The 13,858-nt window shown below is 39.6% G+C and overlaps 2 protein-coding genes across 3 annotated transcripts in view; both read right to left on the minus strand.

The window, feature by feature from the left end:
- The window catches only part of LOC119745046 (lymphocyte antigen 75-like), a 59,483-nt gene extending 57,501 nt beyond the window's left edge, over positions 1-1,982 (minus strand). The window contains exon 1 of the mRNA XM_038221270.1: positions 1,803-1,982. Coding sequence (XP_038077198.1) covers positions 1,803-1,848 — 46 coding nt within the window. The 5' untranslated portion in view covers positions 1,849-1,982. The remainder of the gene's footprint in view (positions 1-1,802) is intronic.
- Positions 1,983-12,535: 10,553 nt separating this feature from the next.
- The window catches only part of LOC119745442 (cilia- and flagella-associated protein 410-like), a 33,460-nt gene continuing 32,137 nt past the window's right edge, over positions 12,536-13,858 (minus strand). For both annotated transcript variants that reach the window (XM_038221790.1, XM_038221791.1), the window contains exon 5: positions 12,536-13,424. In XM_038221790.1, the coding sequence (XP_038077718.1) occupies positions 13,320-13,424 (105 nt within the window). In that variant the 3' untranslated portion in view covers positions 12,536-13,319. The remainder of the gene's footprint in view (positions 13,425-13,858) is intronic.

Raw genomic sequence — 13,858 nt, forward strand, 5'->3', positions numbered from 1 at the left:
GACGTTTAAACACTGTATATACCTCCCGAGTGAAAGTTGGAAAAAATCACTCGGGTGGGACTCAAACCCACGACCTCCTGCTTTCTAGTGCAGATGTCTTACCACTCGACCACCGAGATAACGGGATCGGTTGGCTGGTTCGAATCTGATGTACATAGCAGCGGGTACCGCATAAACTATTATAAGATGCAAGAGTGGTAAGACATCTGCACTAGAAAGCAGGAGGTCGAGGGTTCGAATGATACGTGTATAAATGTACAAACCACTACTGGAAGCTGCATTTCATATTTTTGTTTTCCATAAAAGGTATAATCAGCAGGATACTAGGAACAAAAGTCTTGTACTTTTTTCCCCTTCATAATCTGATCAAGAAAAGCAAACACCCATCATCTTATCAAATACCCCTCCATAGCAGCAAACATTCAAATGATGCTTGATCTACTCGGCAAATAAGCCCAATTAATTCCTTTGCCAAACATTTTGTAAATTACACAAAGATAATGATAAATCTGGCCTTGTCTGAAGGTTTATGGTGAGTCTTGTTATCAAACACAGTTTTGGTTTGTGAATTATAGCTGCTGCAATAAAAGGCTTACACAACTTGTGCCCTGACCAGATGAGGCCAGGCAGGCCCCCCCCCCCCCTACCTCCCTGGCTTTTTTAGGCCGACCTCAAACATTATATTGCCACACTTTCTAAATGCATCTGTCACATTTTAATGGTGTAAGTGGCCAAAAAAAGGAAGTTAGCTCAGCTAATCCAAAAAATTAACTGTCTACCACAACCATATTTTAAGAAAATGTGAATATTCATTCACAGAATAGATTTTAAAGAACTCTACTTTATACCTTTAACTTGTTTGTAAAATGTCATTATTTGGGAATCAATGACCTGCAGATTAGTCCAGAACCACAATGGCTTTTTCTGGGAATAGCACTGTAAAAAAAATATTTGTTTCTCAGGAATGTCATGTTAAGGAAAACATGGACGGCATTACTGAAAACAGAAGTGGGCCGGATCGAAGAGACATTTGACTATTTGACGTGGTCCAAATAGCAGTAACACAGTAACAATTTTCAAGTGGTATAAGATTTGAAGGTCTGCATGATGAAGATAGGAATTTGATAAAGGTTTTTGGTAGCACCATGTGACAAATCTCTTTTTTCATCAGTCTCCTGATGACGTCAAGAGTATACTGTCCAAAACGTTGAGTTTCTCTCGTTTCTGTTCAAAACCTCACAAACTCTCAACAGAGATTTGTCCCACATTTTCAAGTAATTGGTTTGTTTGCCATAATCAAAACACCCACATTTTAAACAAAAACTTTTAGACTTTTTAAAGTTAACTTCAAAAATTGGCATCAAAAACTTGGTTTTTCTTGGTCAATTAGTTGGAAAATGTACTGTAAAATTTAAAACAAAACAATAACATTCAATTTTAAGTAAAAATGCTACGTCAGTTTATTTGTTTTTAAAAAAGTAATAAAAACAATATCAGAAACTTGAAATTGTTTGATTTCATTTTAAAAATGGAAAGAATGTTGCATCCCGATGTCACATTTGTTTATCATACATTAACTCAACGAAGGTCAGTCATTGTAAAAAAAAGTTGATACAACATGAATCTGGGACTGAGAAAAAAATGATTTCCGATTTTGTTAGAAAATACTTTGAAAATGCACTTGACTCTCCATAGACTTTGTACAGAAGCAAAGAAGTGGCGTCTGGATACTACATTCTTTCCTTAAAAAAATCACAAATGAAGAGCAGAAGTATAGAAATGAAAAAAGGAGAAAAACTTACCGGTCGGCAAGAAAATGAACAAACAAGAAAGAAGGAACCACTTCATGTTGTCAAGAAAAAAATGGCACCTTCTCTCATCAAGAAAAGTCTCACAGGGAGGAAAAATATTTCAAAGTTCCTGGAGGGAGAACCTTACTTGTTGCCGGCAAGAACGACAAGTGACCCTAGGAACTGGTAACATAGGGACATGCAAGGCCCCAAAACAGGGACCCGGTTACAAAACCAAAATAGGGGGCGGATACTTAATCCCAGAACTCACGGCGATATCGCTACTTTAACCAGAGAACTTGGATGTAAATATTGTGCGATAAAGAAGCAGATAAGAGTTCTGGATGTTTGAAACTTTATGATAACCAAATGCAGAACATTTTGCAGTGGGGGTCTATCTGCATGGTGACGGTTGGGAGCCCCTTGCTGAGTTCGGACTGATGTGTGGACAATGATAACGAAAATCCTGGCTCACATGGTGGGACATGTGAGGGTGAAGGGGAGGGGGGGGGGTTCAACAGGGGTGTTGATAGGGACCATAGGACAAACTTTTGGAGGTGTTTCAAAGTTTGGACAAACAAGCTGATTTCATAACTTGGATTTTTTTTTTCTTCAAAAAGTGTTAAGAGACTCGTGCAATGACATGTGTTCTTGATTACATGAATGACTGTTTTTTAATTCCAAACTCCATTTTGTCATCTCATCAGAATAAAGATCCAAGGTATTCTTTTCCAAAAGAGGATCACCCATCCATGGCATAAATTTTGAGACAAAAGACATGCTGTGTACTATCTTAAAGATACATAGGCTCATTTACTTTTATGCATTTTCTGGTTTGTTTGAAGCAACAAAATTGCTCAAAATTTTAAGAAGGGTGAATAAAAAGTAACCTCAGTGGATACTATACATTTTCTTTTTAGAAAACAGAGAAAGCATACTATATGCATCATTTTTGGGTTTCATAACTGCATGGATTCCATTGCTAATGCACATAAAAACAACCTGTGCCCGTTGACACACTTTCTCAAACCACCTTCAGTGATAATTTCACAGGGTATTTGATACCAGTCCTATCTTCACTTTATGAGCAACGATTTTCTCATTAAATTGGTAGGTACGTTTCCGAGTAATTGCAAATGTTCCTGCATGCCTTTAAACAAGCAAACAATCTGGTCTTACCTTTTTTTAAATTTCATTTCTCCACCCCCCTCCCCCCCCCCCTAATTTCTGTAGTGAGGGAGTTACACAATCGTCAATGTTTGATTTTTGGTGCTAAAGGTCCAACAGCTTTATCTTTACGTAAGCAATGCCATGCATGTGGAGAGTTCTGCACGTTTGTATGAACAATGACATATTTGTGAGGGGGGGGGGGGGGGGGAGAGACAACCTGGGACTAATGAGCAGAACTCTGAAGGGAAGTTACTTGGGTTTGGTAATGTTAGGACAAATGGCGCTGCATTACAACTGTGTGGCTAAAGTTCACCCAATGGTTTCATCAACAGTCTCTAGTTAAAAAAGAAATCTCAGAACTTGATTTCTGAAATGTTACTCTTTGTTCTTATTAAGTCAATTACATTGAGGGAGAGAGTGGCCCAGTTGTTAGGGTTCCCGACTCATGATCAACGGGTCAGGGGTTCAAATATTATCAGTGTGTCCCTGGGCAAGCCACATTACCCCAATTGCCTCTCTCCACTCAGGATGTATTAATGGGAACCAGGCATTAGCTAGGGAGTAACCTGCAATGGTCTGGCATCCCATCCAGTGGATTTAAAATATTCTCGGTTGTTTAATGCCAAGAAAACTGTAAATAAATACCAACCTGATGAGCAACTGGCTTGATCGGGACACATTTTAGTTTATATAATTGTGGTTATTTTTAATACATCTTCGCTGAGCAATAATATGACATCATATACGAAATTAAAATGCAATTTGTTACATAAATGCCACTTGCTGATTTCATTACAAAACTGAATTCTATAAATTTAGGGTCCAAAGTGTGACCCTGAATTGTATGTCCCTGTTACCTTAGTAATGTACTTTATAATTTGCCCTTTATTAAGAATTACTTCAAATTATTTCTTTATTTGGTAGGTAGTTTGCTATTCATAATGTCTCTTGCAGGATGACTGCATTAAGGAGTGCATCAGAATTATACAATCATAGCTGTCAGATGTAACAGGGACGGGAAAAAAGTGGACCCCAAATTTATAGAATGATCCTTATGTAATATAAAATACATTTATTATGATGAATCAGCAAAAATCAACTGGCATTTGATAACGATTTTATTCCATTTGCATAATCAACAAATGCCAACTTATCGACACAGACCAAATGCATGGACATGATGACACACAGACAGAGCCGAAGTACGTTTGTTGTGTAACAAACAAAATCTAGGTTTCACAGACATCAGTACCAGAGCATTGTAACGTCTTGAATTTGTTACAAAAAGGGCTCATGCAGTGTATTTTTTTTAATGCAATCCTTGAAAATGCCCCTGTGTCCCATTTAACCTGATTTTCAATTTTTGTTTTGCCATTTTCAAGGGTATTTTGGTGCCTTTTTGGTTTTTATGCTAATGAAAATTTCCATATCCATGAGCAAAAGTGTGATGTCATTTCATGTGATGCCCCCCCCCCAAACAAAAAACTCCAATCTTTACACTTCAGACTTTGTACAGTGTTTTTTCAACTTTTAATGGCATAAGCATGAAGTGAAAAATGAGGAAATCAGCTGATCCGAGGAAAAGTTACATGCCTGGTGCTTACGGAGTGTTTTTGGTCTGCACCCATATGTAAGAATTGAAGCACCCCCTCTATGAAGTATTAAACCCAACCATACTGTTCTCAATAAACAAATCAACTTCATTTCCCATTTTATTGCAACAGCGCCCTCTATAGTTACTTCTAAAAGCAGGTTTAATTTTTTTTTTTTAGGACAGAGAACTTACTGTTCATTGAGAAGCATTTAACAGTGGGCAAAATTGGTCCAGATTGATAATTTTGGCAGAGGGAGGAAAAGCGGAGAACCCACAGAATAACCCTCGTGGCACAGAAGAGAATCAACTAACAACAGGGATTGTGGAGTTTAAGACACCTGTCTTTTTGATTCTCAAAAAGATTTTGTCACTCCAAAATGACATGCACAACCTCAGGTCCCCCTTACAACTCTAGTTCTACTAACATACATGTACATGTATGACACAAGCCGGGAATCGAACCCTGGCCACAGCAGTGAGAGGTGTGCAGTTTACGCACGGTGCTAGCCATGCCACCCAAACTATTACCAACAAAAACAAAATGTACTTGTAATCACAAATCATACAAATTTCATCTTGAACACTTCAACAATTCACTTGTCATAATAACAGTGCCACAAATGCATTTATCAGGCATGCAACTTGGAAACTTGTAACAAAAGAAGAGGAAACTCCAATCTTTACAAGACTTTGTACAGTGTTTCTCAATTTTTAATGGCATCAGTGTGAAGTGAAAAACAAATAAAGATCAGCTGATCCAAGGAAAAGTTGCATGCCTGATTTTAGAATAGTTATAATACTTTTAGCAGTTTATTCAGGAACATCAAACGGAAAATAAATAGTTGTGGAGGACATTATGTCATTAGAGAATTATTTCAGTGCACTCAGTTGTCAGAAATATGGAATTCACCATTATTTTTGAAAGAAGCAAGGCCAACCCAAAGTGGAAGCAGGGACAGTGAGCTATTTGGGTATGTGACAGTGAGAGTAGTAGAGTTTCTTTGACATTTCAACGGAAGAAACTAAGTGAGGCACAGTATTCCAGTTGGGAGTTGTGCCCCACCCTTGTGATAGACTAAGCCACAGTGACGTAGTGACGAGGGGGAGGGGGTTAAACATCCCCCCACACCCCTGACCACAAAAGGGGGAGGGAGGGGGAAGGACGAGAGGAGGAAGGGAGGAGGGGTAGCCACACATCTGATCAACACGCTGAACGCACTCTCTGCAGACGTGGCTTAAACCAGTCTCAGGTCATTTATCCAATCCTGGCTTCCTCTCCATTTCATGGCCATCCAGCAAATTGATTTTTTGGGGGAACACAAATAGGTAAACAACACCCCCCCCCCCCCCAAAAAGAAATTTCTTGCTACTACCCTGCTAAATCACGAGCAAGTTTAAGAGCAAGGATAATTACGGTAAACCATAGTTCGACTAACTTCACTCTAACCCAGGATAGTTGGACTACTCTAGTCGACTATTTGGAACCGGACCACAGGGCACGGTTGCATCGCTGGTTACCAATAGCCGCATGCATCATAATGCACAGCAGGGAGCCAGTACTGGTACCCACAAATTTTGCGATGACATTTTGACCATCGTTTGACTAGAGACGTTCGCACGTTGCTATTAGTAAGCACGCGTAAGTTACATCACGCATGAACCCATAGTTGACTAACGGTCCTTGCCCGAACGTGCTCCAAGCTGCATGTCAATCAAACATGAAGATGGAAGATAGACAGATACACACAAAAACCCTTAAAAACCACTTATTTGGTGCACCACAAAACCAACACACCATTACAGTTGATGGACACTTGAAATTCATTGTCACTGCCTTCAATGTCTAAACCACACACTGTTCCATGACAAATATTGACAGAGTTTGCCTTTTTGAGTTTTCACTTTTATTTCCAAATTCTCTTCTCTGACTGTGTTGTGGTCAACAACAAAATAATAAGGGGGAAAAAAAACAGTCCTCCAAAATGCACTTGAATGGTTTTGGAGTGCTGGCCACATTTCAGCCGATCCAACAACAGTACATGTGCTGCGAATGCATACTTCTTTTGTGCTATCAAGTCACGCACAGAAAGAAATCAGGAATTGTATTAAGTAGCAGAAAAAGACATAAAATAAATAAAAGAACCCAACACCGCAAGAGAATGACAATTTTTTTGCCACTTCCGCAATCTGCGTCCCCTCGGACTGCTCCAGCACAGCTGCTCCGAGACCAGGCCAATAAATGAACAACAGCTACCGATCCCGTCCTGACCAAACTGGGAAAGGCGGACTCGGGTTACCCATAATCCTGAGTGGCACTGCACTATTTGAACACACCAGAGCCCAGCCCAAACACCCAACACTAGACACACCAGTGGGACTGCCTTTTCTGTTTTCACTATTTCTTGGGGGGGGGGGGGGGCTTTCCTTTATTTCCTGGCAGGGCAATTGTATAGCTCAGTAAATACTAAGATTGTGTTACCGGATTAACAGCGCCCGGTGAAAAAACGGGGCTCGGAGAAGTGAAGCCCGAGTACCGCTGGTGTTAATACACTTTTGGCATGATTGACACCTACTTGGGCATTAAGTATTCCGTGATCAAACACAGCAAGTACATGTACAACCTCGGGCGAGTGGGGCGCATGGCAGGATTACAGTATTTTCGACTAAGAAAAATCTGGATTTTCAGGTTTAGGGATGAAAAGCAGTGTAGAGTTTTATCTTCTGATTTTTGACTCGTTCGGTGAGAGACGGGGACAAAAAAGAAGAGAAACTAGACACGGATTCAAATTTGATTTCTTTTAATTGCAGGTAGAGTTAATTACACATTTTTCTTTCTATTCATCTTTTACATCGTCAAAACTCTTACAAGGCCCCATAGGCTTTTGTGATAGCCATTTTAATTTGTCAAAAAAAAAAAACCTCCACATTTTAATCGGCAAAAAAGGTTTCCATCGAGGTCCAGCCAGTGGCAGGAAAAGAGGTACATTTATGCCGCTTAATACTACTCACATTTCATTACAGAAATTAATTCTACCAGGCTATTGGCAGTGTTGTAGTCGAGTCTATCACAAGTCCATCGTAAGTCCAGCCACAAGTAAATCACAAGTTCATGCACTAACTAGTCTGAAATGCCCTTGTCACAGTTCAATTGTGAACTTGGTGACTTGTGATTGACTTGTGAAGACTTGTAATTGACTTGTGAAGACTTGTGATTGACTTGTGAGGACTTGTGGGCACTTGTGAGGACTTGTGGGCACTTGTGAGGTCTTGTGAGGACTTGATTGACTTGTGAGGACTTGTAATTGAACTTAAAAGGACTTGTGAAGACTTGTGATGAACTTTTGATAGAACTTGTGAGGAATTTTTGAGGACTGGTGATGGAATTTGGGAGGACTTGTTATGACTTGTGATGGAACTTGTTAGTACTTGTGAGGACTTGTGAGGAATTTTTGAGGACTCGTGATTGAACTTGTGAGGACTTGTGAGGGAACTTGTGAGGACTCGTGATGGGACTCGTGATGGAACTTGTGAGGACTTATGACTTTGAACTTAAAATGACTTGTGAAGGCTTGTGATGGACTTTTGATAGAACTTGTGAGGACTTGTGAGGAATTTGTGAGGACTCGTGATGAAACTTGTGAGGACTTATGACTTTGTGAGGACTGGTGATGGAATTTGTGAGGACTTGTTATGACTTGTGATGGAACTTGTTAGTACTTGTGAGGGAACTTGTGGGGACACGCGATGACACATGATGACTTGTGGGATCTCAAGAGTCCTGATGGAATTTGTGATGGACTCGGTAACAACACTGATGACTATAGGCTTGGGCAACCCTGCGCAGCATATTTTCAAACTGATAATCGAAATCATGCCTCTCATTGTTTTTAAAATCAAATCACCATGACAGCTGACTCTCGTTTGCTGAGAGTCGATTTCCAGGCAGTGCCCAACAATCCTGAAGGCACGCCAACTCCAAAAATTACGAGCTTAAGATTGGGCATTTCTAATGAAGAAACCAAACTTTTTTACATAGTAGCATGAGATGTATTACAGAGCAGACGAAAAACTTGTGATAAATACTTCAAAGGGGTAAGAATCATGTTTACAGAGAGCAATGATACCTTTCAATTACTTTTTTTTTGGCAAAGCATTATGCGGGGATTCAATTGAGTTTTTTCTGTGTTCTTTTTTTTATGAAAATTTGAAATCTGAACAGAATTGTGATTCATGGCTTGAATTGGAATTGTTTTTCTGCTCCCTGTTTTTCTGCCCCTCGGCTCAACCTCCGGAAATCCTTTCTTTTGTTAACACAGTTTTAAGCTTTTTACCCAACGCACCAGTTGTCATACGTCAATTTCACAAGAACATCAGTACACAAACTACACGGTATAAATTGAACAGATAGAGACATACAATATTTTATACAATTGTCACCTTAACAATTATGTTTTGATAATAAATGTATTTACATCAAGGTGTGTCTATTTACATATGCAGTACATTGAATGCAATTTACAAATTGGCCATTTTAACTAGAAAATCCAGTGAAGAAGCAGTATATTTACTTTGACAATTGTTTTGTAACATGTAGATGACGCTTGCATTGATTTCAAACAATTTCAAATACAAGTTTACTATACAGGAATTAGTAACAGTTTACAATCCAAAGTTGATAGCAACGGAGTACCGAAGTGTGACGTCATTTAGAACCAGAAAGTGTAGTGCAAACGAATGGAGTATGCGCGCGTGTTGGTTCTCGGGCTGAATCATGCGCTAATGTCTTTCACACACATTTTGTATTCGTGACGTATTCACTTCGGTACTCCATTGATATGTCAATTTGACCAAATAGCATATGTCCATTCAGATTGGTCATCTTATAAATTTGGGGTCCACATTTTTCCTGTCCCTGTTACATCTGACATCTATGATTTTTATAATTCTGGTGCACTCGTTAGCAAACTGCCTTTTCAACACAATAAACAATCGTTTGAAGTCATTCTTTATGATACTTGAATAGCAAAACTACAGAGTACCAAGGTAACAAGGACAGGAAAATGTCACATTTCGGAAAACTAAAGTTAAAGAATGACTCATATTTTAAAAAAATAATAATTTGACAACATCAGTTGATTGAAATTAGATTGGTACGTACTATCATGCATTAATTAACAAGTGCAGCAGAATGACATTTCATTCAAACACTAATGGCATACGGTACTTGACATTCAGCTTTTCTGTACGACAACGCTTCTCAGTAACATTAAAGAACATGATTCTTAGAAAAATATGGTTTGGAAAATATTCCTGCCTTTTTTCCTTTATCTTTTGGAGGCAGAAGACACAACTGATTTGTAATTTTGGATACTGTCGGAATAACCCATTACAGAAGATTTGCTAAGACAAAGGATGGAGTACGGGAGAACAAAAGTTTTAAATGGTATACAACCCTTCCGGTCTCAGTACTGTATTGATTAGTCTCCGAGGGGAAGGAATTTGGGCAATTTTGAAAGACTGTAATAGTTCAAAAAATGTTGTACCTTCACATGGCAATTAATATCTGGCAATCTTACTGTTATTTTGTGTTTGGAGCAGGTCGCATACATTTAACAGAAGTTGCACTATTTTCGAGTTTCATCTCAAAAATAGATTTTGTTTTGAAATTGCTGTTTTTCTAGCAATACAAGAGTTATTCACTTTTGAAGGAGCCATTGAACAAAAACTCCGCCCATACTGGTATTTAGTTATGGAATAATTCTTTTACAAATTTGAATTATTTGCAGGCCATACAATAATTCATTCAGGCGTATCTATTTGTGTGTGCATTATTGGGGCAAAAGCAACCAAAAATAAAAGTGTATTTTTAAAATGTTGAAAAGGTCCAAAATATAAAAAAGTAGGATTATTATTATTTTTTTAAAATAATGTATACGTATGTACTAATTGAAAATTCATTAGGAGAGAAATTGAAAATGTTGAACATCATGGGTAGAACAGCTTTAAATTAATGTTTTTTTCCCACAAAAATTGTTAAAACAAATCCAGCAAATCTTCAATTCTGGCCCAACAAATTATTTAACTCTCCAACCACTTTCAATGAAACTTTCATGAGTTTCACAGTACACGTTACAGAACTCAATACTGGGCATTCAGTATACAGTGTTTATAAAACACATCAGTGAAGGGCAATACTATTGATTTTACATGTACATCTCCCTGGCGCAAATTCCATCCTAATATTATTTTGAAGGAACACTCTAATAGTGTACAGTCAATACAGTACAATGTACGTAAGTTCTGCGAACCTGTGTTCATGTGCAGTATCTCAATGCCCTCCGGCAGTTATAGGAGAGAAAAAAAATCCACCCGTGACTGGTAATTATGCGCAGTGGTCAACTGGTCTATGACAAGTGCCGGCATACTAATAGGCAAAATGCACACAACCATTAGAGTTCGCGTCAGGGTTCTTTGCCCTTGCCGACCGGTGATTGGAATCTTTTTTTTGTTGAGGCTCAGTGAAAAGGGAAGAGGAAAAAGATGTTATTTGGGTGGTTTACAAATTCAGAACCCAAGTAAGATTTGAGGCTTTGCAGGGTGGAGATACTCATGAATGAAAGGTTTGCGGAAACACCAAGTGGACACACCAAGCTTGCTCTAGGCTCCCAGCTACTTGGCATCCACACAGGATGCAACTTCCACATTTCATCGATGTCGCTTTTGGTACTCTAGTCTTTACTTTCTTAGAGTTTCGGCACTCTCCTGAAGACGGTCAGAGCATACTGACCGGAACGTTGAGTTTATACCTCTGGTTCTTTTCAGAACCATTCTTTCAGTTTGAGAAATTATTCCCACATGGTGTTTCCGCAAACCTTTCATTCATTAAATTCAGAACCTCCTGCTTTTTTTTTAAACGTAGGATAGATGTCAAGCAAAATCCACACATGTGGTTCGGTATCCTAGCCTATTCCATTGATGAGATATTTATCTAGACTAGCAAGAAGGTGGTACGGGGTTCGAGTCCGCATCCTTCGTGTGATTTGTGGGATTCTTTTAACTTAACATTGATGAAAACAAACAGATGTACAGTTAATCCTTACCCCTAGGCCATCTGGCTAGGATGCAACCTCAATCCTGTAAAATCCTCCGATTGCCACCAAGAAAAAAATGGATTCAGCCTCAATCCTCCAAAATCATCCGTTATTTCTTGAATTTAGGCTGTGGAGGGTAATCACTGCTTTAATTCTCCAAAATCCTCTGCTAATTACCGGTACTGCTATGGTTTGAGGCAGTGCAAATGGCATTTAGAAGCAGTGTGGATGAAATACGAGAAAAACACAGGGCTGATTTATGCATGGCTGAACATAACCAATGCAGGATATGGCCTACTGGCTCGACTTAAAGCATCCTCCACAAAAAAGCGATACATCTTTGACATTTATCCTCAATCCTCTAAAATCATCCAAATCCGACAGGAGGATTTTGGAGCTTTGAGGAGGGTTAGGGTTAATATCCAGAAACTACAACTGAGTAGTTAGACTTGGATTCATTTTTTTTTCATAAGGAGCAGTCTGAAAACTAGTGCCTTGACAAAAGTGATTGAACAGAAAATGAAAAAAAAAACCACTGGCAAGAATCTCTGGATTGCCAACTATAGGGGGGCAACGGCACAATAATACCCAAATATCCATGTGTAGGGCTTTTGTGTCTAGATACAGAAATATGAGATATTCATCTTGAAGTCAAGCAGTGAGATCAGAATAAAAATTAACAATAATTAATAATTTTAACTTTTCACACAGGATACTTGAAAACGTCAACCACAAAAATCATTACTGCATACACTGAAAAATTCAATATACACTGTACATGTAGCTCCACTTTACCCAAGTAGCTTGTACTGTCTAAATATGTCTAAAGAGTACAACGAGTTTTTGATTGATGAATGTGAATATAATGAATACCTAAGTAACTTTTTTTTAAAAAAACAGATGAGTCATGACGAGTCTTTTTTTAAATCAGTGGTCTGCATCTTTTTTCCGTCAGAGTTGTCGGCGAGCTGGGATTGAACGAAGCTCAATTTGAAATCCCAACAAAATCCCAACAACAAAAAAAGGGAGAAAAAAAAATATGCATCAATCCCGATGGCCAAGTGCATGTAACCTTACATCAATTTGGACAGGACGCAGATCAATTGAATTCTATCTATATGGAAAAAAAAAGTGGTGGTTGAGGGGGATTGTGGGCTTCTAGTTAATTGGCCGTACCGTACACTTCGCGGTAAGTAACAAGGATCTCCACCGCATCACCGCACCCAGGCAATGCTGCATCGTGCCCGGCGGATTGTCTATTTATATGCGGAGCGTCCCGGGCAGAGAGGCAACGGCTTAATATGCAAATCTGAGATTGACTCGCAGCAAATCACGGTCCAACCGTTCTCTCGTGTGCGGTGAGGATGAAGGTGGAGAAGGGGGGGGGGGGTGCGCTCAGGAGCAAGCCCAGTATACCTCACGTGTCGTATTGATCGTGGATTTGTAATTGCATGCAGCCTGGAGCTCTGCCAAGGGGGCTTTTTTCTTCTTCCCTGTGATCGTCGTGGCAAGAGCGACCCCGGACCGTGGGGAATCTGCTGTCTCCAGCTTGTCTACAAAGCTCATTCCCCCAGGGGGAGGGGGTAGGTTGGGAGTAAGGGTATCCCGCTGGGGGGGGGGGGTGCATTTATGTACAAGGGGGTGGGACGGGGTCGGTAGTTTTCCGGCCGCGGATCATAACGACTCCAGGCGGTCCTTGCAAGCGTTGGCTACCACTTCCAGCGTGTCCTGATCCAGCTCCTTGATCAGGGTTAGTACCGCTGTCAGGATGTTGGCATTCTGTCGAGGATAAAAGTGATGGGGGAAGGTGGGGGAGAAGGTTGAGAAGATGACAGGGAAAAGTTGAACTGATTAGTATAAATCTGGAAAATCATGCAGTGGAGTTTGAAATCATCAACATGAACAATTTAACAATTGTGATGCGGTCAAGCAAAATGAGTCGTTTGTCGACCATGGTAATTTTTTTTTTTACAGATTTGAAAAGAGCACAATCTCAGCATTACTGCTGTGAAAACTGCATGCTGATACCATCTTTAGTTAAAAAATTATCAAAGTCGGAACACCAAGAGATGTGATGAAGTGGCCCTATTTTGGCCTGTATCTCCGAATGAAGGTTCCCGACAAACGACTCATTGAGCTTGATCGCATCACATATGTTGAATCCTTTAGTGACCACACTTTTATTGGTGTACAATGCTGTATGGCCAGGGTGG

The sequence above is a fragment of the Patiria miniata genome, unplaced genomic scaffold (assembly GCF_015706575.1).
Source record: "Patiria miniata isolate m_02_andy unplaced genomic scaffold, ASM1570657v1 HiC_scaffold_7, whole genome shotgun sequence".
Lineage (NCBI taxonomy): Eukaryota > Metazoa > Echinodermata > Asteroidea > Valvatida > Asterinidae > Patiria > Patiria miniata.